Below are 26,922 nucleotides of genomic sequence, written 5' to 3'. Positions count from 1 at the left end.
TACTGAATGCTGGCCTCAGACTTCCCAAAAGGCAAGAAACCCCCCACGTAGCTGGGTAGGGCAAAAGAAAAAAGGAAAAACAGAGACAAAAGAATAGGGATGGGACCTGCACCTCTGGGAGGGAACTGTGAAGGAGGAAAAGTTTCCACACACTAGGAATCCCCTTCACTGGGGGGGACAGGGGACGGGTGGCGGTGGGGGAGGAAGCTTCGGAGCCATGGAGGAGAGCACAGCAATAGGGATGCAGAGGGCAAAGTAGAGAGATTCCTACACAGAGGATTGGTACCAACCAGCACTGACCAGCCTGAGAGGCTTGTCTGCAGGCTCAGGCTTCGGAGGTCAGATACCAGGGAGAGGACTGGGGTTGGCTGCGTGAACACAGCCTGAAGGGGGCTAATGTGCCACAGATAGCCAGGAGGGAGTCTGGGAGAAAGTCTGGAACTGCCTAAGAGGCAAGAGACCGTTGTTTTGGGGTACGCGAGGAGAGGAGATGCAGAGCACTGCCTAAACAAGCTCCAGAGACGGGTGCGAGCCACAACTATCAGTGCGGACACCAGAGACAGGCATGAGATGCTAAGGCTGCTGCTGCCACCACCAAGAAGCCTGTGTGCGAGCACAGGTCACTATCCACACCTCCCCTCCCAGAAGCCTGTGCAGCCCAGGGACAACTTCCCCAGGAGAACACATGGTGCCCAGGCTGTTACAACACCACGCTGGCCTCTGCCGCTGCAGTCTCGCCTGGCATTCCGTACTCCACCCTCCCTCCGGCCTGAGTGAGCAGAGCGCCCTAATCACCTGCTACTTGAATCCTGTCCTGTCTGAGTGAAGAACAGACGCCATCAGGCAACCTACATGACGAGGCAGGGCCAAATCCAAAACTGAACCCCAGGAAATGTGCGAACAAAGAAGAGAAAGGGAAATTTCTACCAGAAGCCTCAGGAGCAGCAGATTAAATCTCCACAATCAACTTGATGTACACTGTATCTGTGGCATAACTGAACAGACAACGAATCATCCCAAAACTGAGGTGGGGGGATTTTTTTTTTTTTTTTTTTTTTTTGAGGTGGTGGACTTTGGGAGCAACTGGCGACTTGGGGTTTGCTTTCTGCATCTAATTTGTTTCTGCTTTTATGTTTATTTTAGCATAGTATTTAGAGATTATTATCATTGGTAGATTTGTTTATTGATTTGGTTGCTCTCTCTTTTTTTTTAATATATATATATTTTTCCTTCTCCTTTTGTGAGTGCATATGGGTATGCTTCTTTGTGTGATTTTGTCTGTACAGCTTTGCTTTTACCATTTGTCCTAGAGTTCTGTCTGCCCGTTTTTTTGTTGCTTTTTTTTTTTTTAGTTGTTATCATTGGTGGATTTGTTCCTTGGTTTGGTTGCTTTCTTCTTTCTTTCTTTCCTTTTTTATTATGTTTTTATATTTTTAATTTTAATAATATTTTTTCTTTCCCTTCCTGCCTTTCTTCCTTCCTTCCTTTCTTTTTTCCTTCTGAGCCAAGTGGCTGACAGGGTCCTGTTGCTCCAACTGGGTGTCAGGCTTGAGCCTCTGAGATGTGAGAGCCAAGTTCAGGACACTCGTTCACCAGAGACCTCCCAGCCCAATGTAATATCAAAAGGCAAAAACTCTCCCAGAGATGTCCTTCTCAAAGCTAAGACCGAGCTCCACTCAACAACCAGCAAGCTACAGTGTTGGACACCCCATGGCAAACAACTAGCAAGACAGGAACACAACGTCACCCATTAGCAGACAGGCTGCCTAAAATCATAATAAGTTCACAGACACCCCAAAACAAACCACCAGATGCGGTCCTGTCCACCAGAAGGACAAGATCCAGCTTCATCCACCAGAATACAGACACCAATCCCCTCCACCAGAAAGCCTACAAAACCCATTGAACCAACCCTACCCACTGGGGGAGACACCAAAAACAACAGGAACTACAAACCTGCAGCCTGTGAAAAGGAGTCCCCAAACACAGTAAGTTAAGCAAAATGAGAAGACAGAGAAATACAAGCAGATGAAGGACCAAGGCAAAAACCCACCAGACCAAACAAATGAAGAGGAAATAGGCTGTCTACCTGAAAAAGAATCCAGAGTAATGATAGTAAAGATGATCCAAAATCTTGGAACTAGAATGGAGAAAATACAAGAAGTGTTTAACAAGGACCCAGAAGAACTAACATGCTAAAGAACTAAACAAACAATGATGAACAACAAAATAAATGAAACTAAAATTTTTCTACAAGGAATCAATAGTAGAATAACTGAGGCAGAAGAACGGATAAGTTACCTGGAAGATAAAATAGTGGAAATAACTGCTGCAGAGCAGAATAAACAAAAAAGAATGAAAAGAACTGAGGACAGTCTCAGAGACTTCTGGGACACCATTAAACACACCAACATTTGAATTATAGGGGTCCCAGAAGAAGAACAGAAAAAAAGGGGCTGAGAAAATATTTGAAAAGATTAGAGTTGAAAACTTCCCTAATATGGGAGAGGAAATAGTCAATCAAGTCCAGGAAGCACAGAGAGTCCCATACAGGATAAACCCAAGGAGAAACATGCCAAGACATATTAATCAAACTATCAAAAATTAAATACAAAGAAAAAACATTAAAAGCAGCAAGGGAAAAGAAACAAATAACATTCAAGGGAATCCCCATAAGGTTAACAGTTGATCTTTCAGCAGAAACTCTGCAAGCCAGAAGGGAATGGCAAGACATATTTAAAGGGATGAAAGGGAAAAAGCTACAACCAAGATTACTCTACCCAGCAAGGATCTCATTCAGATTTGACGGAGAAATTAAAACCTTTACAGACAAGCAAAAGTTAAGACAATTCAGCACCCCCAAATCAGCTTTACAACAAATGCTAAAGGAACTTCTCTAGGCAGGAAACACAAGGGAAGGAAAAGACCTACAATAACAAACCCAAGACAATTAAGAAATTGGTGATAGGAACATACATATCTATAACTAACTTAAATGTAAAAGGATTAAATGCTCCAGCCAAAACACATAGACTGGCTGAATGGATACAAAAACAAGACCCATATATATGCTGTCTACAAGAGAGCCACTTCAGACCTAGGGACACATACAGATTGAAAGTGAGGGGATAGAAAAAGATATTCTACGCAAATGGAAATCAAAAGAAAGCTGGAGTAACAACTCTCATATCAGACAAAATAGACTTTAAAACAAAGACTATTACAAGAGACAAAGAAGGGCACTACATAATGATCAAGGGATCAATCCAAGAAGAAGATATAACAATTGTAAACATTTACGCACCCAACACAGGAGCACCTCAATACATAAGGCAAATGCTAACAGCCATAAAAGGGGAAATTGACAGTAAGACAATCAGAGTCGGGGACTTGAACACCCCACTTTCATCAATGGACAGATCATCCAAAATGAAAATTAATAAGGAAACACAAGCTTTAAATGACATATTAAACAAGATGGACTTACTTGATATTTATAGGACATTCCATCCAAAAACAACAGAATACACTTATTCTCAAGTGCTCATGGAATATTCTCCAGGATAGACCATATCTTGGGCCACAAATCAAGCACTGATAAATTTAAGAAAACTGAAATCATATCAAGTATCTTTCCGACCAGAATGCTATGAGACTAGATATCAATTACAGGAAAAAATCTGTAAAAAATACAAACACATGGAGGCTAAACAATACACTACTACATAACCAAGAGATCACTGAGAAATCAGAGGAAATCAAAAAATACCTAGAAACAAATGACAATGAAAACACGATGACCTAGAACCTGTGGGATGCAGCAAAAGCAGTTCTAAGAGGGAAGTTTATAGCAATACAATCCTGCCTCAAGAAACATCTCAAATAAACAACCTAACCTTATACCTAAAGCAATTAGAGAAAGAAGAACAAGAAAACCCAAAGTTAGCAGAAGGAAATAAATCATAAAGATCAGATCAGAAATAAATGAAAAAGAAATGCAGGAAACAATAGCAAAGATCAATAAAACTAAAAGCTGGTTATTTGACAAGATAAAGAGAATTCATACACCACTAGCCAGACTCAACAAGGAAAAAAGGGAGAAGACTCAAATCAATAGAATCCGAAATGAAAAAGGAGAAGTAACAACTGACAGTGCAGAAATACAAAGGATCATGAGAGATTACTACAAGCTGCTATATGCCAATAAAATGGACAACCTGGAAGAAATGGATAAATTCTAAGCAAATCACAACCTTCTGAGACTGAACCAGGAGGAAATAGAAAATATAAACAAACAAATCACAAGCACTGAAATTGAAACTGTGATTAAAAATATTCCAACAAACAAAAGCCCAGGACCAGATGACTTCACAGGCGAATTCTATCAAACATTTCGAGAAGAGTTAACACTATCCTTCTCAAACTCTTCCAAACTATAGCACAGGGAGGAACACTTCCAAACTCATTCTAAGGGGCCACCATCACTCTGATAGCAATACCAGACAGAGATGTCATATAAAAAGAAAACTATAGGCCAATATCACTGATGAGCATAGATGCAAAAATCCTCACAAAAATACTAGCGAACAGAATCCAGCAACACATTAAAAGGATCATACACCATGATCAAGTGGGGCTTATCCGAGGAATGCAAGGATTCTTCAGTATACCCAAATCAATCAGTGTGATACACCATATTAACAAATTGAAGGAGAAAAACCATATGATCATCTCAATAGATGCAGAAAAAGTTTTAGACAAAATTCAACACCCATTTATGATAAAAACCCTGAAGAAAGTAGGCATAGAGGGAACTTACCTCGACATAATAAAGGCCATATATGACAATCCGATAGCCAACATCATTCTCAATGGTGAAAAACTGAAACCATTTCCACTAAGATCAGGAACAAGACAAAGTTGCCCACTCTCACCACTATTATTCAACATAGTTGTGGAAGTTTTAGTCACAGCAATCAAGAGTAGAAAAAGAAATAAAAGTAATCCAAATTGAGAAAGAATAAATAAAACTGTCACTGTGTGCACATGATATGATAGTATACACAGAGAACCTAAAGATGCTACCAGAAAACTACTAGAGCTAATCAATGAATTTGGTAAAGTAGCAGGATACAAAATTAATGCACAGAAATCTCTTGCATTCCTATACAATAATGATTAAAAATCTGAAAGAAAAATTAAGGAAACACTCCCATTTATCATTGCAACAAAAAGAATAAAATACCTAGGAATAAACCTACCTAAGGAGACAAAAGACATGTATGCAGAAAACTATAAGACACTCATGAAACAAATTAAAAATGATTCAAACAGATGGAGAGATATACCATGTTCTTGGATTGGAAGAATCAGCATTGTGAAAATGACAATACTACCCAAAACAATCTACAGATTCAATGCAATACCTATCAAACTACCAATGACATTTTTCACAGAACTAGAACAAAAAATTTCACCATTTGTATGGAAACACAAAAGACCCCATATAGCCAAAGCAATCTGGAGAATGGAAAATGGAGCTGGAGGAAACAGGCTCCCTGATTTCAGACCATACTACAAAGCTACAGTAATCAAGACAGTATGGTACTGGCACAAAAACAGAAGTATAGATCAATGGAACAGGATAGGAAGCCCAGAGATAAACCCATGCACATATGGTCACCTTATCTTTGATAAAGGGGACAAGAGTATACAATGGAGAAAAGACAGCCTCTTCAATAAGTGGTGCTGGGAAACATGACAGCTACATGTAAAAGAATGAAATTAGAACACTCCCTAACACCATACACAAAAATAAACTCAAAATGGATTAAAGAGCTAAATGTAAGGCCAGACACTATAAAAATCTTAGAGGAAAACATAAGAAGAACACCCTTTGACATAAATCACAGCAAGATCCTTTTTGACCCACCTCCTAAAGAAATGGAAATAAAAACAGAAATAAACAAATGGGACATAATGAAACTTAAAACCTTTTGCACAGCAAAGGAAACCATAAACAAGACGAAAAGACTACCCTTAGAATGGGAGAAAATATTTGCAAACAAAGCAACTGACAAAGGATTAATCTCCAAAATATACAAGCAGCTCATGCAGCTCAATATCTAAAAAATAAAGAACCCAATCCAAAATGGGCAGAAGATCTAAATAGACATTTCTCCAAAGAAGATATACAGATTGCCAACAAACACATGAAAGGATGCTCAACATCACTAATCATTAGAGAAATGCAAATCAAAACTACAATGAGATATCACCTCACAGCGGTCAGAATGGCTATGATCAAAAAATCTAGAAACAATAAAAGCTGGAGAGGGTGTGGAGAAAAGGGAACCCTCTTGCACTGTTGGTGGGAATGTAAATGGATACAGCCACTATGGAGAACAGTACAGAGGTTTCTTAAAAAACTAAAAACAGAACTACCATATGACCCAGCAATCCCACTACTGGGCATATACCCTGAGAAAACCATAATTCAAGAAGAGTCATGTACCATAATGTTCATTGCAGCTCTATTTACAATACCCAGGATATGGAGGCAACCTAAGTGTCCATCATTGGATGAATGGATAAAGAAGATGTGGCACATATATACAATGGAATATCACTCAGCCATAAAAAAAAACGAAATTGAGTTATTTGTAGTGAGGTGGATGGACCTAGAGACCATCATACACAGTGAAGGTAAGTCAGAAAGAGAAAAAGAAATACTGTATGCTAACACATATATATGGAATCTAAAAAAAAAAAAAAAATGGTTGTGAACAACCTAGGGGCAGGACAGGAATAAAGATGCAGATGTAGAGAATGGAGTGAGGACACGGGGATGGGGAAGGATAAGCTGGGACAAAGTGACACAGTGGTATGGACATATATACACCACCAAATATAAAATAGATAGCTAGTGGGAAGCAGCCACATGGCACAGGGAGATCAGCTTGCTGTTTTTTTCCCACCTTGTAGTGGTGGGATAGGAAGGGTGGGAGGGAGACGCAAGAGGGAGGAGATATGGGGATATATGTATATGTATAGCTGATTCACTTTGTTATACAGCAGAAACTAACACACTGTTGTAAAGCAATTATACTCCAATAAAGATGTTAAAAAAATTAGATGACAAATATAAAGTTTTAAACTACATATAATCCTATGACTGCCCATTAGGAAGTTTTACATTTTGAAAAAAATAGTCAAAACTAGAATTTCATGCTTTTTCTTAAGCTTTTAATTAAAAGAGAACTTCATGTGTCTCATACTTTGGAGTTACGTAAAATACTAGTTTCTCCAGAAGCTTTCATCTAATTCATGTTGGACAGCTCACCAGGAATCTGATAAAGGCCAATAAATCACAAACATAAAATAAAGCCTAGTCATTAACCCAAAATGGAGATGGAAGAATTATCATGATTTCTAAAAATTCCTGTGCAAAGGAGGAAAATAGTGATTTACTTTTCTTAGGAATCCTTCACTTTAGTCTCATGCTTCAAAAAATTACTAAAAGCAGTTATTTTGTACCTTAATGTCATTAGGATACAGCAAGATATGAATACTATTATTAATATACAGGAAAGATAAATTACACAAAAATAAATAGAACCAGGGATATAAATTTTACCTACACTACTAATACATTTGTTGAACATTTTTTTCAATTACCCAAAACCTCTTTAGCTATAGAAAAAAGAAATGACTGTGTGAACTATAAATTGCTCAGGTTGGGGTTTACGATAAATGTTCTTGGCACCTCAGTACTTTCAAAAGTTATCTGCTCAGCTAAACCAAAACTGCAAAGATAAAAAGACAATAGAAACACTCATTTTATATTAATAGAATTAAAGGTCCACAATTTCATAGGATCAGTTTACAAATGTAAGTAATTTATCTGGGAAATAAGGTAACAACTAAGTGTAATATACTGGTGACTTGTGATGCATGTAAAGTGACTTATCAAGTCTTAGAGAATTTTCTGTTATATCAGTTCATCAAGACTGTTTTCATTGCAATTTTGGTTAAGGGCATGAACAAAAATGCAGTTCCAGGTACCTGTATTTTTAAAAACCTGGGTGATACCAATATACAGCAAAGTATGGAAACTGTGAGTTAATCATCTTTATTACCGGGAAAATAACACCCACCTTAGGTTTGTGTCATAGGTTAGAAACAATATATGGTAAGCACATAGTAAACCATATGGCAATCAATATGCCCTTAGTGAATGGTAGCTCTTCCACTGTAATTGTTATGGTTGTTATTTTATTGTTATAAAGCAAAAGTTAGAGTTAAAAGTTATGGTGGGAGAGATTGACTTCCACTGTGACTACCTGAAGAATCCAAGATTGAAAAATATACTGCCAGTTCAGCCAGGTTTTACATGCATTTACTTCTTATTCAGGAAATAAAAGAAGAGTAGAACATCTGCTCCCATTTCCCATACAAAATATTCTTTAATAAAAATATATACATAAGCACAATTATTAGTCATGAACATTTACTGAAAATGATTCAAAATGTCATGTCACTTGGCGTTGCCTTAATATTATATTCATCATCAGATAATTCTGTCCCCAAAGCATTCAAATTGTCAGATAAATCTCTGCCTGGGGGAAATATAAACGATAGCTTCTTATAATGAATGAACACGAAATGATTCCCCACAGTATAGTGCCAGATTCACTGGAAATAAAAATAACCAATTAAATAATCTCTTTTTAAAATAGGTCTGTGACTGGCAGGCACTTTTCTTCATTGTGGTAAAAAATAAGGATCTCTCCTATGGAAAAAGTCTCGTATTAACACTTTGATAAACCAGATTACAACTCTGAAAAGCGCCTTTATAATCAAGTTTTTTTTTTTCCCAATTTAATATCCGAGTAATCCTATCTTTAGGTTAGATGGAGATAAAGTTTTAGCTGGTGGCAATTTTGTTGCAGTGATCTAAGAAATCTCATTTCCTCAAGTCCATAACTGAGAGTAAAGTAACAAACCTTTTCTCCCCAAATTGAATAATATACCTGGTTCCCATATCTTCAGCATAACCATTTTTGCTTCATCATGACTTATTTTTCCAATCAATGTGAGAAGAATGTTAATATTCATTGCTTCAGATTTCCAAAGACATAAAGAGGATGTATTGGAAGAAAAATCATGAAATGCCCCTTAGCACCTAGCCAACTCTTTTTTGATCTAATTTTGAGGTATATGAATACTGGTTTTTTCTGAAGTGTCAAATAAGCAAAGTAAAGTGAAGAGACAGTTTCAGAAGAAACTTCTTTCCTCCAAAGGTATGGATCTTTTCTCTCACTGACATTCCTGAAGAATAAAAATGAAGCCTGAACATATTTATTGCAGAGAAAAATATGTCAGGCATTTCAGCCTCAAAATAACCCCATGAATAGCAGTTTCATTCCCAATTTTAATTAAGGCAACTGAGGCTCGGAGAGGTTAAATAACCCCTAAAGTCACAGAAGGAAGATTTGACCCCAGGTGAATCTATTACCAAAGGGTCATGATAAACACTGTGATACAATCTGTTTGCTGGGGACATTCTGTTTGCTGCATTATGTCTTAAGCAGTGTGGAGAAGTGATGAGAAATGACAAGCAGGGCACTTGGCTATCATGTTTATAAGAACAAAGAGTAGTAACTTAGCTCACTTTGTGTTCTTCATCATTGTTTCTGCCATGGCTTGTAGACTGAAGGGTCAACATTGATTGTTATTCATTAAACATTTAAAACATATTTGTTGAACCTCTTCTTTGAGCAAGGCAGAGGCATGACATTTCATACTCTAGTCTTTTAAGGTTCAAGTGATGCTAATTTAAATGCTAATGATGCTACAGCTAGAGATCCATGATAAAGGACTATAGTGGGGCTTCCCTGGTGGCGCAGTGGTTAGGAGTCCGCCTGCCGATGCAGGGGACACGGGCTCTTGCCCCCGTCTGGGAAGATCCCACTTGCTGCGGAGCGGCTGGGCCCGTTGAGCCATGGCCGCTGAGCCTGCGCGTCCGGAGCCTGCGCGTCCGGAGCCTGTGCTCCGCAATGGGAGAGGCCATAACAGTGAGAGGCCAGCGTACCGGTGGGGGGAAAAAAAAAGGACTATAGTGAACTGCCTACCTCAAGGTTTTCTACATCTTTATTTTTCTTCTCTCTCTTGCTCTCTATTTTCTCCCTACAATATACGAACTGCTTTCAATGTTCACTTATAAGAAAGCCAATTATGATATAAGGCTTTATTCTCTGGTTAATGAAATGCCTCTGGCTAAATTTTGAAGGCAATTGTTTTCAATGTTAATATTTTCAAACAAGAAATTAGCATCTGGGTAAGTATCACATTAGTCTAATTTAGGATACAAAGGTTTGCATATAATTTCCAAAAGTTGTATCATTACTTTATCAAGAACTTTGTGTTCTAACCCAGAATTGCTTTTGTAGTAGCTGTTAATTTTTGTTTTTCATAGCTTTATGTATTAGGTGCACAATAATCATTAGAAAATTAAACAGACACCAATTAAACATTCATGTGCACATAAACTTGGATTTCCCCAGTATATTTCTCTTTTCTCCCATATTCACTTTATTGTAAATCCAAATTTCATTACCTGTGCCAACAGATTAAAAAGTAAACATGAAGAAAATAAATCTATTGATTATATTTACTCCACATACCTTACAATCATTTTAAAATTCAGTTTTAACTCCCATTTCTCATAAGCATGGCTATTTAATAACACTAATTATTAACTGAAACATGATTTCTACAGTATTTAACTGCTATCAATACTCTCTGGTTAAAGTAGAATACTAAAAAAAAAATTCATTTCAATCAGTAATAAAAACAGCCTGTAGACCATTTACTTGGCTAGCCAGCTCCTGGAATTTCAAAAACTGTATGTACTATTATATTCTTGGGAGTAGAGAGGCTGCTACTAGAATATAAAACAGTCATTCCTTTTTACTTACATACTGTTAAAAAGTGTAAGACCAAGCCCATAAAATTTTCCAATATTTTTCTTTTTTAAAATTCAGATTATATGTATCTAGTGGTCTGTTCATTGTTTAAATAAGTGATAACCTGCTTCCCATTTTTATGTTAATATAGATGAAGGCATCTCTCCTTTCTCTCTCTCTCTAACATTTTTTTTTTTTCTCTCTCAAGAAATCTTAGTTACTCAGCTGCCTGGGTTTGTCAAATGTCTAATCTAACCATGCAGGGAATTGAGGTGTTACAGAGACTAGGAAAGGAAGTACATTGAAGAAACAATGTCTCCTCTTGAAAAACTTTAGATCTGAAATGGGATGTGACCAACTAGACACATGTTAGACACACTCTAGAAAGAATAAAGTAACAATAAATAAATGTTACAAGGGCAGTCTTTGGTAGTGTACTCTGGTGGATTTAAATGGACTCTATTTCAGAACGAAAAGAAATTAAAATGCTAATTTTGTTTTCCAAGTGTAACTTTGTATGTAACTTTGTAATCAGAAAAACAAAATGTTTAAAAAAACATTAAAGGGGTGCTCTCTTCGGTAGCACACATACTAAAAAAAATTAAAGGGTCATTCAAAACAAGTGAAATGTAAACAGTTTTTCAATTTAGACCATCAGAGATGCTATCACCTGTTGCTAAGTGCACAGAGATACTCACTAGAAACTACTTGATAGATAATTGTGTCTAGAAAAAGATAATCTATTTTCTAATTAAGGTAGAGGTGTGTGTGTGTGTGTGTGTGTGTGTGCGTGCGTGTGAGAGAGAAATGTTGTGTAATGATCTTATTGGTTTTCAATTATTCTGAACACATCTCCGTATTTGGGAAGGGTAATCTGTGGGCAAATACACTGGCTTCTACAGATGTGGCCTGACATAAGTAATGGTAAAGTATTCATACAATGGGAAATACAAATGGACAGCATGAAGTTATGTATCATTTTCTTTAGTATTAATCCATATTTTTATTTTATTGATTTAAAAATCATTACTTGCAGAGCTTAGCTTAGATATAAATGCTTGCTAGTAGTACATTTTTTGGAATGGTCATGTTACTTAAATTTCTGTTTTATTATTAATTTAATAGACCTTAGTGAGACAAAGATCCCATTATTGTGTACCATTTTCTTAAGTACCATTAACATATCAATGATTTTAAGATGCATCATCCCAAATTCAGAGATGTTAGTATAAAGGCATACATTTTAGAATTGTGGAAATGAGGAAATGTATATGATGAATGTTTATTTTTTCTTTTAGGGGTGCATGTTTTAATTTTTTTGGACAATTCCTTTTTCCCATATTACTGGTATAAGCCAATCAGCCAATTCTGTAATTGACACAGTTAAACCAGAACTACAAAATTCTCTCTTCCAGGTCATATTAGAAACCAAAATCTGAGGGCTTATTATCAGACTGGGAAAATGAAAAGTTTTTTTTCTTTTATATTGGCTTATCCATTTCATTGCACAGAATTTTATATATTACTGTGTAATATTTTCAGGCAACAGTGCCATTATCCCCAGAATATAAAAAAATTGTTTTACTTTTTATGACTAGACAAAACACCAGGACACAGTTAATACTTCTGTGGGGACTTTCGTAGTGTTCTGCATAATGAATGAACTCACTTAGGCTCCTATGATAAAATCCACCTGACTGCTCAAAAGGTTAAATGTGTATAAAAAGCTGGTATTTTGCTATGCTAGGAAGAAGAGTTAGGAGACACTAAATGAATTGTTTTTCCTTCTCAGATACAATTGTAAGCTTATTGCTTTTTTGTGTTATAAGTAACCTTTTCATGTGCAATCCATAGCACTATTTATTATTCATTAAAAGAAGCTACCCCAGGTAAAAATACTGTTGTAACTGAGGAATATTCAATAAATTGGAATTCATTATTCATGCAAAGAAGGAAAGAAAATTAAAAACAGGGAAAAGCAAAAATTCTATGAGAATCTATGTGACCTGGAAACAGGAATAAAGACATAACGAGAAAGCAAGAGAGAGGCCCAAGTAGTACATAAGCCTTCTTTACAGTTTTGGTTCACATGTAGTCTTGAAAATAGCGCTCTTAATGAAATAAATTGAGTGGGTAAATTTTTCCTATAATCAAATAAAAAAAAGCCAGAAAAAGTACATCAGAGCAATATTTCAAATGTCTTAATGTCAATGACCTTGTGTTATATATTTTGATAGTTGTCTCAGCATCTAGCATCATGCTATTTTCATAGTCCTGTTGCAAAAGGTCTAGGTTGTTAGATGTCCAGTCATTTCCACCTTTTTATTCCAGTCCAGCCCTCACAGATCTGTGCAAACTTATCCTCCATAAAGAAAGACGTCCAAGTAAATGATAGAATCACATGAGTCTTGGAAGCGTACACTGCTTAAAATAACTCTAGGTACCTGTAAACTATGAGATAAGAACTAAATTCGAAAATAGACTTAATTATGCATTTAGTGACAATACCCTGATGCTTTAAAACTGATGTGAACATGAACTAAAAATATAACTTAATAGATTGGCTATTTTTTAAAATTTTCTCATGTAATGAGCAATCCACATTTACTTTGTACTTGATGCTGTGATTCTGGACCACTAGCAATTTTTGGTTAATTCATATACAAGTTGCATTCTTTTAAAGCAACTGTGTATATGTCGCTGGCAACCCAAATAACTAAACTGATTATAAAATTTTACACAGATTATAACTGGTTTTGAGAAAATTAAAAAGGTCCTGGTAAAAAGCAGAATGTGCTCAACTTCAGACTGTAGCCCTTGGACGGAAGGGATATTCTTTAGTTTATCTCTTTTCTCTCGTCTTTTAAATATGGGTTAGTATCCATATCTAACTCAGAATACACCAATTCTCTATAGGGTTACAAACTTTCTAAACCTGCATTGTTGGTGAGAAGCAGCAATGGGTTCAGTAAAAACTCAACCCTGCTATTAAAACACCTGTAAACACAGTGACAAAAATGTGGCTTAACAGTATCATCTTCTGCTATTTTGCTTATATTTTTTATACATGGAGCTAGAGAACAAAACTCAGAAGCAAGCCTAGAAATGGACATTCAATGAAAATGGATCATTAATAGCTTTTATTTCCAAAAGCTTCATCCATATTATCCAGGAGGAAAAAATATCTTTTGAAACCAATAAGCCAATAACTCAGGATTCTGAACCTTTTCTGCACTACAGATATTTCTATCAGTTTTGTAAAGCCTAGAGGCCCTTCTCAGCATAATGTTTTTAGTTCATAAAATGAAATAAACAGTACAAAGTAATTACCAAAATATTTTAAAATGTGTGATACAATAATACGTGTGCTCATCTATTAACACATTAAAAAACAGAGGTGGTGGCAGGACTACTATAATTTCTTACAGTGAAAATGGTAAATGGTATTTTCAGCTATGTACAACAAGTATAATGTGGTATGAAAATATCTGTGATTTCTATTAGTGACAAAGTCATTGGTATTGCTAATGCAATGATTCATTGTTGCCTACATTTGTAATGGATAGAAATTCTAAGTTTCAGGGAGCCATTAGTAAAAATAAACATATGATTTTTGTTTTCTCATCAAAAAACACAGACACCCTGAATTCTATCCATCCCCGAAGATCCTGTACCCTCAGTCAAAAACTCTGCATTAAGTACTTAAGGGGGTGGGACTGAGAACATCCTTTATATTAATCTCTGTAGGAAAGTGCTCATGTTTTGTTATACTGAAAACTATTAACAGTGGTAGAATCCAGGAATAATTCTAATGAGAAAGGAAAAGACATTATTAAGTGACTGCTGAGTGGATATGAGGCAACTTTTATAAATGAAATAGTCATTTTATGGATATTCAAAAAGTTGTGTGTCTGCCTGAGTGTACCAAAAAAATATAAGGTGAATTTTATTTTGAACATACCACCACAAATATCCTCAGATTTCTTGGAGCTAAGAGGTGCGGTTTCAATTCTTCAGTGTTTTGTAGTTAGATAACAGTGCTAAGTATTTATAGGCTCCCTTATTATAACTGTAGTTCTGTCCATTTTCCTTGTCAGAATAGTTTATTTTCTGTCCCTGCTCCTGTTTTCCTTTGAATTTTAGTATTGAATTTACTGACTTTGCTCTGACTCTACTTCTTTTTATAGAACAATATTCCTCAAGTTCAATTTATTTTTAAGTTGGATACTTTGTGTCCATTCCCTTTAGAGCTCTAAAAAGAATGTGTATTATTGACCAGATAAAGCTGTTAAGGTAACTATTATGAAATATATTTTTAGGTCCTTGGTCACCTTAATGGCTCTCTGAGTTTTAAGATATGCTTAAAGTCCAGTGCACTACAAACTGGGAGGAGTGGTCTATGGCTATTATTTCTTCCTCAGCACCTGCTTGATCTGGGAGAGCTGCAATCTGGCATTCTCTTTACCACCCACCACAATTATTTAAGGACTAATAATGATTTCAGAATCCAAATTAAAAAGTCTTTTCTTAGGTATCCATTTCTTTGACCAGTTCCCTGTTTTGGAAACACTATTTTCTTTGCCCTCTCTAAGTCTTGATTCTCAGTTTCTCTAATCACTCTTTTATTTTTTGTCCCTTTGCAGATAGAACTTCTTTATCTTAAATTCTATCTTTAGTAATCTTATATTCTTTATTCTTTTGAATATCTCCGTTGGCACTAACATTCAATCTTACCACTTCACCATTCTCATCTGATTCTTGAATCTGAGTCTTTGTTACCCTATGCTTCCCTGAGTTATCACCCACATTTTAATTAACTAGCTGTCCTAGCTTACCAGGATGTGCCAGTGGCACCTATAATTCAATATGCCTATGCAGGAAAGAAATCTGTTGGGCCCTTCTCCTTCACGTGAAGAAGAATGCTTTGAAGATGAAACTCAAAACGTGTACGAGGCTCTTTGTGTTACATGCTGCTGGAAGCTATCACTTCCAAGTCTGCTTATGTAGCTGACAACTGCAGCCAGGGGCATGCTGGGATTGGTGTCCCGCTCAACTCAGCTCCTTGGGTGCCAGTAAAATTTTACTGCTACTATTTGAAACCCTTGGGATTTCAGGAAATCCTGGAAAACTGTGCACATTTGGTAAAAGATCAGAAACCATCTATGTTCTTTTCTTTCTCCTATTTGAAAAAAGCATTATTTATCTCTGCTGTTCAGTGACTCTGATAAAAGCAGAAACCACAGTGATTTGTGCTTGTAATTTCCTCATTATGAAACCATGATTTCAGCCTCACTTTGATATTCAGACCCCAAATTTCACCTAAGTACCCCAAAATGCCATGGCAACACATGTAAAGAATAATGACTAGCCCACAAATTACATTTTAACCATGTTTCAACTTTCAAGTCCTAGGATGACTTCTTTTCTAGCAGTTTCCTTATAGAGAGATTTTTGGTATTCTATAGTGTAATATTTTATTTGAGTTCTACCTTTATTTTTTTGTCAAGGGTGAGGATGGGGTGATGGTTGAAAAGATTGATATTTACAGTCTGAGAAAAATACATTTCTCAATCATACACTGCCGTTCTAAATGTTATGAAGCTGAAATCAAGTTATACTGCTCCCAAACTCCTCTCCTAATCTCTGCATACTTTATCTTACTTGGTTTCTGAGATAGGATATATTAAAATGAGTTTTAGCCTGGAGAATAAATGCAAAACTAAATTTTAATCCCTGGACATATGCAGGTTAGTGCATAATGGGAATGTTACATAATTTGAAAAACAAGAAGGTCTTACTGAATGTTTCAGTAATTATTTGTAATCAAATACAAAATACAGTTAATAAGAATCTGATTCCATTTATTAGATGTATTTAGTATGTCCTAGGGGCTCTATTTGAGCATTCTGCAGATATTTTTTCTGTCTTTCCTTTTAGATTATCACTTTAATGTACAGCAGGTGAACTTTCAAAGTGTGATATGTCTGAACAAAACTGTTGGGCAACATTTGGAAAAATATACCCAGAGGCAACTGATTGAAGCTGGAACTTCCGTGTCAGACACAGAAAGTCCAATTCGGTTTGTCATTGAGTCAATTTTTTGTGTTTATTGTTGCAAAGACTTCATACTGCAGTAATGTTGGAATCACTTCTTTCCTTGAGGGCTATTGATATTCTTGCACAGTATTCTGGGTTTTTTGTACTTATTGTCATGTCTTTAAAAAGAATGTGAGAAATTAAGTTAAAATAATTATCTATACTCAAGTATTTATAGTTATGGTAATTTCCACTTATATCTCTATATATTTATGAGTAGATTTTGAAATATTGTGTATATTGGATTAACATTATACAATTAATCCTGAATATAAAACTTTCATCAACCCATAGTCGATTTCTTTCTTTCTTTTTTTTATGTTCACAAAAGGTGACAGCCTGAAGTAAGCTGTCCTTCTCTTGTCCTATTGGAGTTCTGGATTAATTCTTATCCTATGTATTCAAGGAAAGTAATCTTACATTGATATTAGGCAATGCATTCAAAGACAAAAATTGTTGCAAATCACCATTTCAAAATTCTAAAACAGAGCAGCTATTTTTTATCTGGAATAAAACTAGAATTAGCATTAATGATTATTCTTCTTTGTTTTTTTGATTTCTTGTTACACTTGCAAAAGTTAAAGTCTATTTTGGTGTTTTAAAAATCCCTTGTAGATGCATAAAAAGATAGTTTATGAGATGGATTATTAATATATAAATATGCTTGCCATCAACTAGTCTTGACCCCATATTGTCAAAGCCTAAAAGGTAAGTGATCATTCTAAACACCTCATCATATGATTATCATACAGCAATCAGAGCTCATCCACTTAATATTAAGATTCTTAAGGACAAAGGGTCTGTTTATCCTTGAGCATATTGTCCTTCTTGTAAAATTTTCATAGCCTGCCGCCTGTTTGGTACCTACTACATGTGCTTCTGGCCTCAGTTCAAATGTTACTTCCTTAAACTCCCCAAAACAGAACAGGCACCCCTGTCATGGCTCTCTCTTCTTTTCATTCATGGTACTTACCATGTTTTGTAATTAGACATTATGTAATTCCTGTTTTTCTCTCCCACTAATTTCTATACTCCATGAGAATAGGAACTGAATTTAACCGCCACTGTTGCCCCAGCTCTAAGGGGTGGCTAGTGTTGGATCCAATTTGGTGAATGAATTAATTCATTAATACATGTTCTGAAAATTCTGTACATAGTTAAGAAAAACTCAATAAATATTTGTGGCTAGTTTATTTACTGAACACATAATTATATACATTCACTATGTTTTAATACTGGACTTAACACAATTTTCTCATTAAATTTATGTCTTAATTCTAATCTTTACTTCCTCATAAACACCTTTTATTTTTAAAACTCTTTATTTTAATCAGAATCTCTTATATTTTGCTTTTGGACCTATGTCATAGCTGGATATAGCAGAGTAGAAATTTAGCGTTAGATAGGATAAAACTATAATCTCTGACCATCTATATTAGATAAGAAAATACTGAAATTATTTTTCCACTGTTAGTTCCTGTTCATCATTCACTAAAGTACTTGATCAAATAACAGTGACAGTTTACAATAATTGTAAACATGAAAACATAAAGAAATGAACTTAGGTGTTTGTGGTTCAGAAGTATGTTATGATGTCATATTTTTCAAAAACTAAAGCAACTCCTATCTCCTATAATGGTTTTGGTTGAATTAACAATATTTGTTTATTAAAAATTATGTTAATGTCACTGGATTTCCTAAATTTAGGTACTTGTAAAACATGGTATGCAAGGCATTAAAGCTGACTTCTACATATTTTGTTCTCGATACACACAGTCAGTTACTAAAGATAGGCAGTTGTTTAAAAATTTTAAATTTCACAAAATTATAACAAAAGAAAAAGGGGACTAAACTAGATTTAACTTTTTAGATAACTCAAAATCCTTTTGTCTACTTATTTATTTATGCAATTATTTGCTTTTTTACAAAATGTATTGACCTAGATATTTTACTAAATGGTTGATATATAGGTTTCTCATTCCAGTTCATCATCATTGTCCTTTCAAGCTGTTTATGAAAATGGCTATCTGAACACTTGAACTTATATCATTTAAAAGTGACAAAGGAATATAAATTAGAACTTAAATTAGAAGAGTATCTGTAATACTGTAATAGATATTACGGAAACATCTAAACGATTTTCACATATCAATCAAAAGTAACTTCAGGGCCTTCCCTGGTGGCGCAGTGGTTGAGAGTCTGCCTGCCGATGCAGGGGACACGGGTTCGTGCCCCGGTCCGGGAGGATCCCACATGCCGCGGAGCGGCTGGGCCTGTGAGCCATGGCCGCTGAGCCTGCGCGTCCGGAGCCTGTGCTCCGACGGGAGAGGCCACAACAGTGAGAGGCCCGTGTACCGCAAAAAAAAAAAAAAAAGTAACTTCAATTAAAATTAAAAATAATCAAACTTAAACCCCCTGTAATAAAAAATGAAGAATAAAACTAAAAAATAACTGAGATTTCTCAAGAGTCAATGATAAGTTGTATGAACTGTATATGGAAATCTAAACTGAAATTATATAAATCAGATGTATTATTGCCTTAACTCATCTGTAAATATTAATTAGGAAATAATTAGTGTGAAAATTACAGGCAGATCCTTTGCCAAGTATTAAAACATTTGTTGTTAACATCTGAAATAATTATATTGTTACTGAAAATGTTTAATAGGTGATTGATACATGTAATAATTATTACCACATAGGCATTGTGTTATAATAGATAGGGTTAAATATAAATTTATTCCTTACAAAGTAAAAGTACTTAATAGCTATATTAATTAAAGATATACATTATAAATAAAGAAGTCACATAATTAAAAAAATAATATTAAAGTAGCATCTCAGCATAAACATCTTACCTTTAATGGTTTAACTGAAAATGAATAAATATACTTAGGTTTTTAAAATGTAGAATATCATTAATATTAAAAATATTTCATTTAATTACACTGATAAAGGTAGTAATAATAAATTGATTAAAATTGAAGGTACGGTAAATATGAGAAAAATGCAGAGAAAAGGTTAAGATCTGAGAAAAACAAATCTTTTGGTGATAAGTAGACAGATATCAAGATCAGTCTGTCTACACCCTGTAAAAAGCAACCTAAAAAGCAACCTCCAAAATTACCACTTTTATATTTTCAAGGCTTATTAGTAGTAGTAGTTGGTCAGATCATAGCATTCATATGTCTGTTGATTATTTGAAATGAGTGAGAAATAAATAAGTGATCTCAGATAAACTATCAAGATGTCTGCATGGAGAAATGGCCTAAAATGAGAAACAGATCCCTGTCTACCTCTTATTTCAAATCCATTTGCATAACCCCATTGCAAAATATACTAAAACTTAATTAACCCATCAGTACAAATAAGAAAGAAGTGGTACAAGTGAGGCAAATATAAGTGCAGCAGCCCCAAATTAGGCTGACAGCTTGAATGTGAACACAAGGAAAACGACACTTCGGTATGGGTGTCCTCTAACTCCCCAGCAGTTAGTCTCCATCATTCTTCTTTCCCTCTCTCACATGAAATATCTGCTGAAACAAATGGCTTCTCTCCCAATACAAAGCCCGAAGAAAGTTCATCAATCTTACTTCAGAGTAGAAGTACGCAAATTGGTTATAATCTATGTAATGTCAACTCCTAAGATCCTAAACTCAATTAGCTGGGAGCTAGCATGACCTGTAACCTGCAGGTGCTTCTATATGCCATGTAGTGAGTGAATGTTCTATGTTCTCAATGCATATCACTAAATCATCACTGTGGCAAGATGCACTTTCTTACTGTGGATTTTCTAAACGTTCTAAAAAGCCACAGAATAAAAAGCAAAACCATAGCCTCAGAAACCTAGACAATGGGAAGAATCAGAATCCTGAATTTATTACATACTCTTATAAATCAATGCAATAGAAACAAATACCCCAAGAGGAACATATTTTAGATTGTACCTTAGGTGACCTGTTCCAATATCTGTCAGGGCACAGAGATGAACAGAGGGAACAGTAGAATGTTAGAGCATACGATAGGTTAAGGGAGGCACCTCACTATCACATGCATGTTCAGAGAGCAGTCTGGATTTACATATAAATATTTTACAAATATAAAACCAAGTCAGAGAAAAACAAAGAATTTCATTAAACGCAATAGCAAAGACACTAGATGCGAACTTATGGCCATGAAGTTGAAAGTCTATTTCAATACATCCTTCCTAACCTATCATGTTTCTTTCTTTTCAAGGGTATTTTCGGATGTTGTGACCTCAGTAAAATCTCTGATGGAGGGATGAATAGGCTTTAGTCATTGGTTTCAATTTCTAGCTCACACCAAGGTCTCTTTCCATTTTCAATAGGTAAGAAACCAACTGGCTGTCTAGTTGCTCCTTGGTCAGTACAGGGGGCAAAGGCTGATTAGGCAGCCATATTCAGGTCCCATGAACCAAAAGAAAAAAGATGCAAGAGCTGGGCCTGGGTGGGCCAAGGACCAGTTGAAACTGAATTTAAGTCAACTTAGTGGGCAGTCAGTTAAATGCTTTATAGGAAGGTTGCTAGGTTTGTTGACTGGGTGGCTACTGGTCATCCAGTTGTATGATCAACCTGCTTACTCATACTGTCCTTTCCTTCCATTCATCCATGCCTGAAGCTTCCTTTATTAACTCATGCTCCATGTCCTTCTTCAATTATTTTTAAGCTTAGAAATATTTTCCCCATCCAAGGTATTTCTTTGATATTCACAATTTCATTATTTTAATGAAGTTTTTCAGGACTAGGGTAATGAGAATCTCCAGATCATCATTTTGTTTATATACATAATCCAAATAAATTCTTCAATAATTTTCCTTGTTTTATTTTATAAATTACCATTGTCAAGGAGGAAGAAAGAGAGGGAAAGTGAGAAATAAAATTGTTACTCTGGCTAAAGAGAGAGAGAGAGAGAGAGAGAGAGAGAGAGAGTGAGAGAGAGAGAGAATGTGTGTGTGTGTGTGTAAGAGACAGAGTGGAGGTGGAGGGTGCTTTCAAGTTTATCTTGTTCAGCTCTATCCAAAGAGGTATCATTCTTGGTTTAGAGGAAAACACACTGAACTGGGAATCACAAGACCTGATTCTAGATTCCTTCCAGTCCTGGTTCTGTCACTAACCGGCAAACCACATAGCCTATGTGCCTCAGTTTCTATGTCCGAATTCTTATCTGCATTTGCCTTTTGAATTTGCATAATGTTATGATGCTCTAATAGCATTATATACATCAAAGTAGTAGCACTATGAAGTTTCTATAAGTGTCCAACAATTATTAAGCTACATGACTATTGTTCTTGTTAGCATGAACTTGTGCCCAATTCCAGTCTCCTCTTACTGACTAGAATCCTGTTACTACCTCTCCCTAGGTTTTTTATTTGTTTTGGAGAAGGTGGGGTGCTTTGTGCTTCTTTGTAAACATTTCAGGTAAATTATTATCCTATAATTTGATCCATCATCTCAAGACCCTACTGTCTTAGGCTTTCAAGAAGACAAATAAACAGCATGTAAAACTCTTACTGATGTGTTGGCCAATTCAACATGAACCCTTATTAATCTCTACCTTTTATCTGTGACAAAGGTTATCTGGTTAGAATGCTCTGAATTTACTGTTTGAAACAGAGTAACCACTCTGGGAGAAAATTAGGTCATATGCACAACTCAAAAGCCAAAATGTGATTCATGGAAGAGATGTACTTGGGTCTCTGAGGAACTGTTGACCTCCTTTCAGACCACAAGGCAACCACTCCTATGCCTATCATGTTCTAAGTGAGACCCATCCTGGAGAATAGATGCACATTAATAACATTAACAACAACAAATATGAAATGTGCCATTTCAATACATTATGAAATCTGGAAGCAAATTATTATTGATTTTGGCCCAGATTCCATAATAAATGGAGGTTATGCAAATCAAGGTTTATATATATATGAATACTTACTGTATTGACAATTTCTTCCCATGAATTCTCCTGGGCACTCACAGGAATAGTTAGCAACAAGGTCTGTGCATATTCCACCATTTTTGCAAGGCTCAGCTTCACATTCATTAATATCTGCGGAAAATAGAGAGAAGAGAGGAAGAGAATTATTGGTGAAAAGATGATCAGTTATTAGAAGGTTTTAGGCATTTCAAATAAAAAAAAGTCTAAATAATGCTGTGTGTGTGTATGTCTCTAGTCAATAATATAAATGGTGCCTACAATCAACAATTTATTAGCAATCAAATTAAATCCAGTTCAAATGGAATTGAGAATCCAAATCCAGCAGAACTAAACCACTCTCCTATCCTGAAAATAAATATGAATAGTTTGGGGAAATATTCAGCGTATCCTTAGAATTAAATCAAACAAATTAACCCTGATAGAGAAATGAATTGGTATCACAAGATCTAGAAACCTCCTCAGCAGTAACCACTGCCAATTAACACTGTCTCATTTCATCTTAATTCATTAAAATTCTAACTGACAGAGATGTTTTAGTTTCTAAATAGTTTGCCTTTGATGAATGCGACGAGAAGTAAATTGGAGTTAATAGGTAAATCTTGTTATATGCAAAGTATAATAAATGTAAATGATCACTTCCTAATCTCATTCAAGGGTTTCTGAGGTTAGGAGGGCTAAAGGGACTTACCTTTTATGAATCAATATTATACCTGATGCAAAATCATACGAAATATAAAACATTCAGCAAATTATACTAACTTCCACACTAATTTTGGACAACAGGGACAACAAATGGGATTTCGAATGAAAAAAGAATTAAAGACTAATTCAGTCAAATATCGATCACTGATATTTACACATCATTTCGTCTAAGCTCAGAACCAAGCTAGGTTCTGTGGGAGCTAGTAAAGTAACTGGAGGACATGCACTCTCCCCATCACTTTCCCTTCCTATCATCTATCTCAACTGAAATCCTGCTCTGCTCTTATTCCCACAACTCCTTCTTACATATCTAAATGGTGTTACTTAGGGACTGTCTGTTTATGTGCCTTTCACCCTTTCACCTAGTCACTCTGTAAAGTTTACAAATGCAGCACCCGTCCTGCACTGTTCTTTGTACCTCCACAAATGCCACACTCTATCTGGAAAACCACTAGTGCCCAATAAATATTTCTTGATAAAATTTATAACAAAATAGTGGTGCAAACAATCTGAAAAAAATTATTTCAGATGTGTAATGTGCCTTCGGATACACTACAACGTATCAAAAGTTATTCTGAAGTCCTGGGTTTTCATAGTGCTTAAAACAATATGATCATTAAACTACCCCCTCAATATCAAACAAGGACAAAATACTAGAAAATCTCTATTTTGCCCTTTCCTTTAACTTCTTTCTTATAAACAGCATCTCCTCCTGGAAGCAGATTTGGTCATCCTTTCATTCTAAGTTTATGGCAAAGTTTGGTCTAAATTTCTTTAGGCAGGTGACCACTTTCTCTGAAAAAACCATCCCTTTTGGTGTCTGGTCAAGTGCTACAGTTTGAGAGTAGAGACAATTCATGACTGTGTTCAGACAGAATCTGAATAATTTGATCATTTTATAATATCAAACAATAGGATAAAATCAGAATCTGATCATCTCTAAAAAACAGCTGTGTACTATATAATAGACTCACAAATATTTGACACTAAAACTCTTAAGCAAGAAGGAAGGAAGGAAGGAGGGAAAGGAGGGAAAGGAGGGAAGGAAGAGTATGTCACATTCATTTTCTCATCTGATGAGATATTTAGCTCTTTTTGTCTTAACAAAAATTCACTTTTTATTTATATTGGACTAACATGCAAAATATTTTCATTAAACTTTGAAAATAGCACAAAAGTCACTGTGCTATTTATTTCCTTACCAGATGAATGTCAGGAAATGGCAATGACTGGCTACTTTGGAACATGCTTAATATGTCTTTCCCTGTATCATATCTACTACAATTTGTTTTAGGTGAGATATGTCAGAGCCTGACAAGAAGTTAAATCTTCATGTTTTAAAGAATGCATTGTCTTATTTTGTAAAGTTAGACATAAAAAGCTACTCTTTTATATACTTATAGGGAAGAAACTGAGTATTAATTAATGTCTGAAAAAGAGCACATAAGGGAAATAGAATTTGATCTTGGATTTGAAGGAAAGTTTTAATTAGGATTAATAAAAACAGGATGAAGAGGGTATTGTATTTCCAAGCAGGGATCCGGAATGAGTCACAACTTTGAAGAGAAGCGTTCATGGAATGACGGTGTGTTCAAGTACACAAATAGCACAGTTTGTCTGGAGGACAGAGTGGGAAGGGGGTGCTGGTAACCAAGTCTGAGGATGTAGATAGGACCAGATTACCATGAACTCTTAGTGCCAGCTGAGGGAACTGGCCACTCTCTTTTGGCAGTGAAGGCTTGGAGCCAGCTGGGAGGGTAGCCTTTATACCCTTGTACCCTAGAAAGATTTAGAAAAGCCATATGTGGGATGGACTTAAATAAATGAAAGAAGGCTGGACAGAGACCCACCCAGGATTTGATGCTAAGAGGTACAACATATGTTTTAATTCTCAGGTAAGAGAATTACCTTACCTGAAGATTTCTCATTTTAATATTGACCTATATCATGAGTAAAATCAAACCCAGCTCTTGCTGCTTTGAAATATTAATAGAAGGAAGTTTGCATAGTTGATGATGTGAGAACAATCAAGAGTTATTATATGTACTATTAAGGATATGCAGTTACCGTTGTTCTTTGCTTCCTCATTTCTTCTAAGTTTTTACACGATAAGTAGTACTTAACACATGAGAATGTGAATTTAATTGAGACTAATCGATCTTTGAACTTCTATCTATTTGTTCATCAGACCAGGTCTACAATCATCAACAATGGAAGTTAAAATTAAGAACATTTGTTTCTAAAAATAGTTACACCTTTACCCAGAGGTTAACATGAGGTGGAATGAACTGGAATTGCATTTGCTGAAATGAAAATGCTTTCTAGCCATACTTAGTTTGTGATTAAAAAAAAAAAAAAAGATCCTCTACTGTTTGTGCATTTTTTTAAACCAAAAAACTACCTTGATCTAAATTCATAAAAATAAAAACATTATATTAAGTGAGTTACATACTTTAATATAGTAGCAAATAAGTAAAACATTTCTGCCTATGTACACATCTAGTAACATGTAGGCTCAGATAACAGATGCAAATTACACAGAAGCCTTTATATATCAGTATAATGCAAGAGTTCTTTCAGCGGTGAAGGCTATTTGCACTGTGATTAACACTGCAAGCAATCTAAATGGAAACAGACCTCAATTGGAATAAATCATGTTTAATTAAAGACTAGATATAAATACTCACAGAATATAATGAAATGAAAGTTAAACTTCTTTGTAATAAATCACATACATATTTCTCTGTCACAGATCATGACATTATTATTTCCAGAAAAAAGTCCTCATCTATTCCAAATATACTGGGATATAATAAATTATTTTATAACTAAGAAAAATTTGACATTGCAGTTCCATACAAAATAGGAATTTCCATATTTGGTCATTTTTATAGTTCATTTATAATAATAATAGCTATCATTTTTTGAGGTTTTTAGTTCTATGACTGCTTCCTGAGAATTGTTTTTAAAAAATAACATCATTCAAAGCTAGATTTTATAATTAAGACACCCAGCTGAGTCCTGATTCCTTACTCTGAAAACATAAATCTTTGCTGTCCACCCTCTAGCTGACTGAAGCACAGTGGTAGGAGCTGAGCATGATTTCCAGATACAAACTCGTGATGTGTGTGTGTGTGTGTGTGTGTGTGTGTGTGTGTGTGTGTGTGTGTGTGTGTGTGTGTGTGTGTGTGTGTGTGTG

The 26,922-nt window shown here is 35.4% G+C and overlaps 1 protein-coding gene across 2 annotated transcripts in view; it reads right to left on the bottom strand.

The window, feature by feature from the left end:
* Window positions 1-26,922, bottom strand: part of EDIL3 (EGF like and discoidin domains 3) — a 429,857-nt gene that overhangs the window by 165,083 nt on the left and 237,852 nt on the right. For both annotated transcript variants that reach the window (XM_027100685.1, XM_027100686.1), the window contains one exon: window positions 23,019-23,132. In XM_027100685.1, coding sequence (XP_026956486.1) covers window positions 23,019-23,132 — 114 coding nt within the window. The remainder of the gene's footprint in view (window positions 1-23,018; window positions 23,133-26,922) is intronic.

The sequence above is a fragment of the Aethalodelphis obliquidens genome, unplaced genomic scaffold, assembly GCF_003676395.1.
Source record: "Aethalodelphis obliquidens isolate GAN/ISIS:26980383/991018 unplaced genomic scaffold, ASM367639v1 scaffold4, whole genome shotgun sequence".
Lineage (NCBI taxonomy): Eukaryota > Metazoa > Chordata > Mammalia > Artiodactyla > Delphinidae > Aethalodelphis > Aethalodelphis obliquidens.
This window is presented reverse-complemented; position numbering and strand designations above follow the sequence as displayed.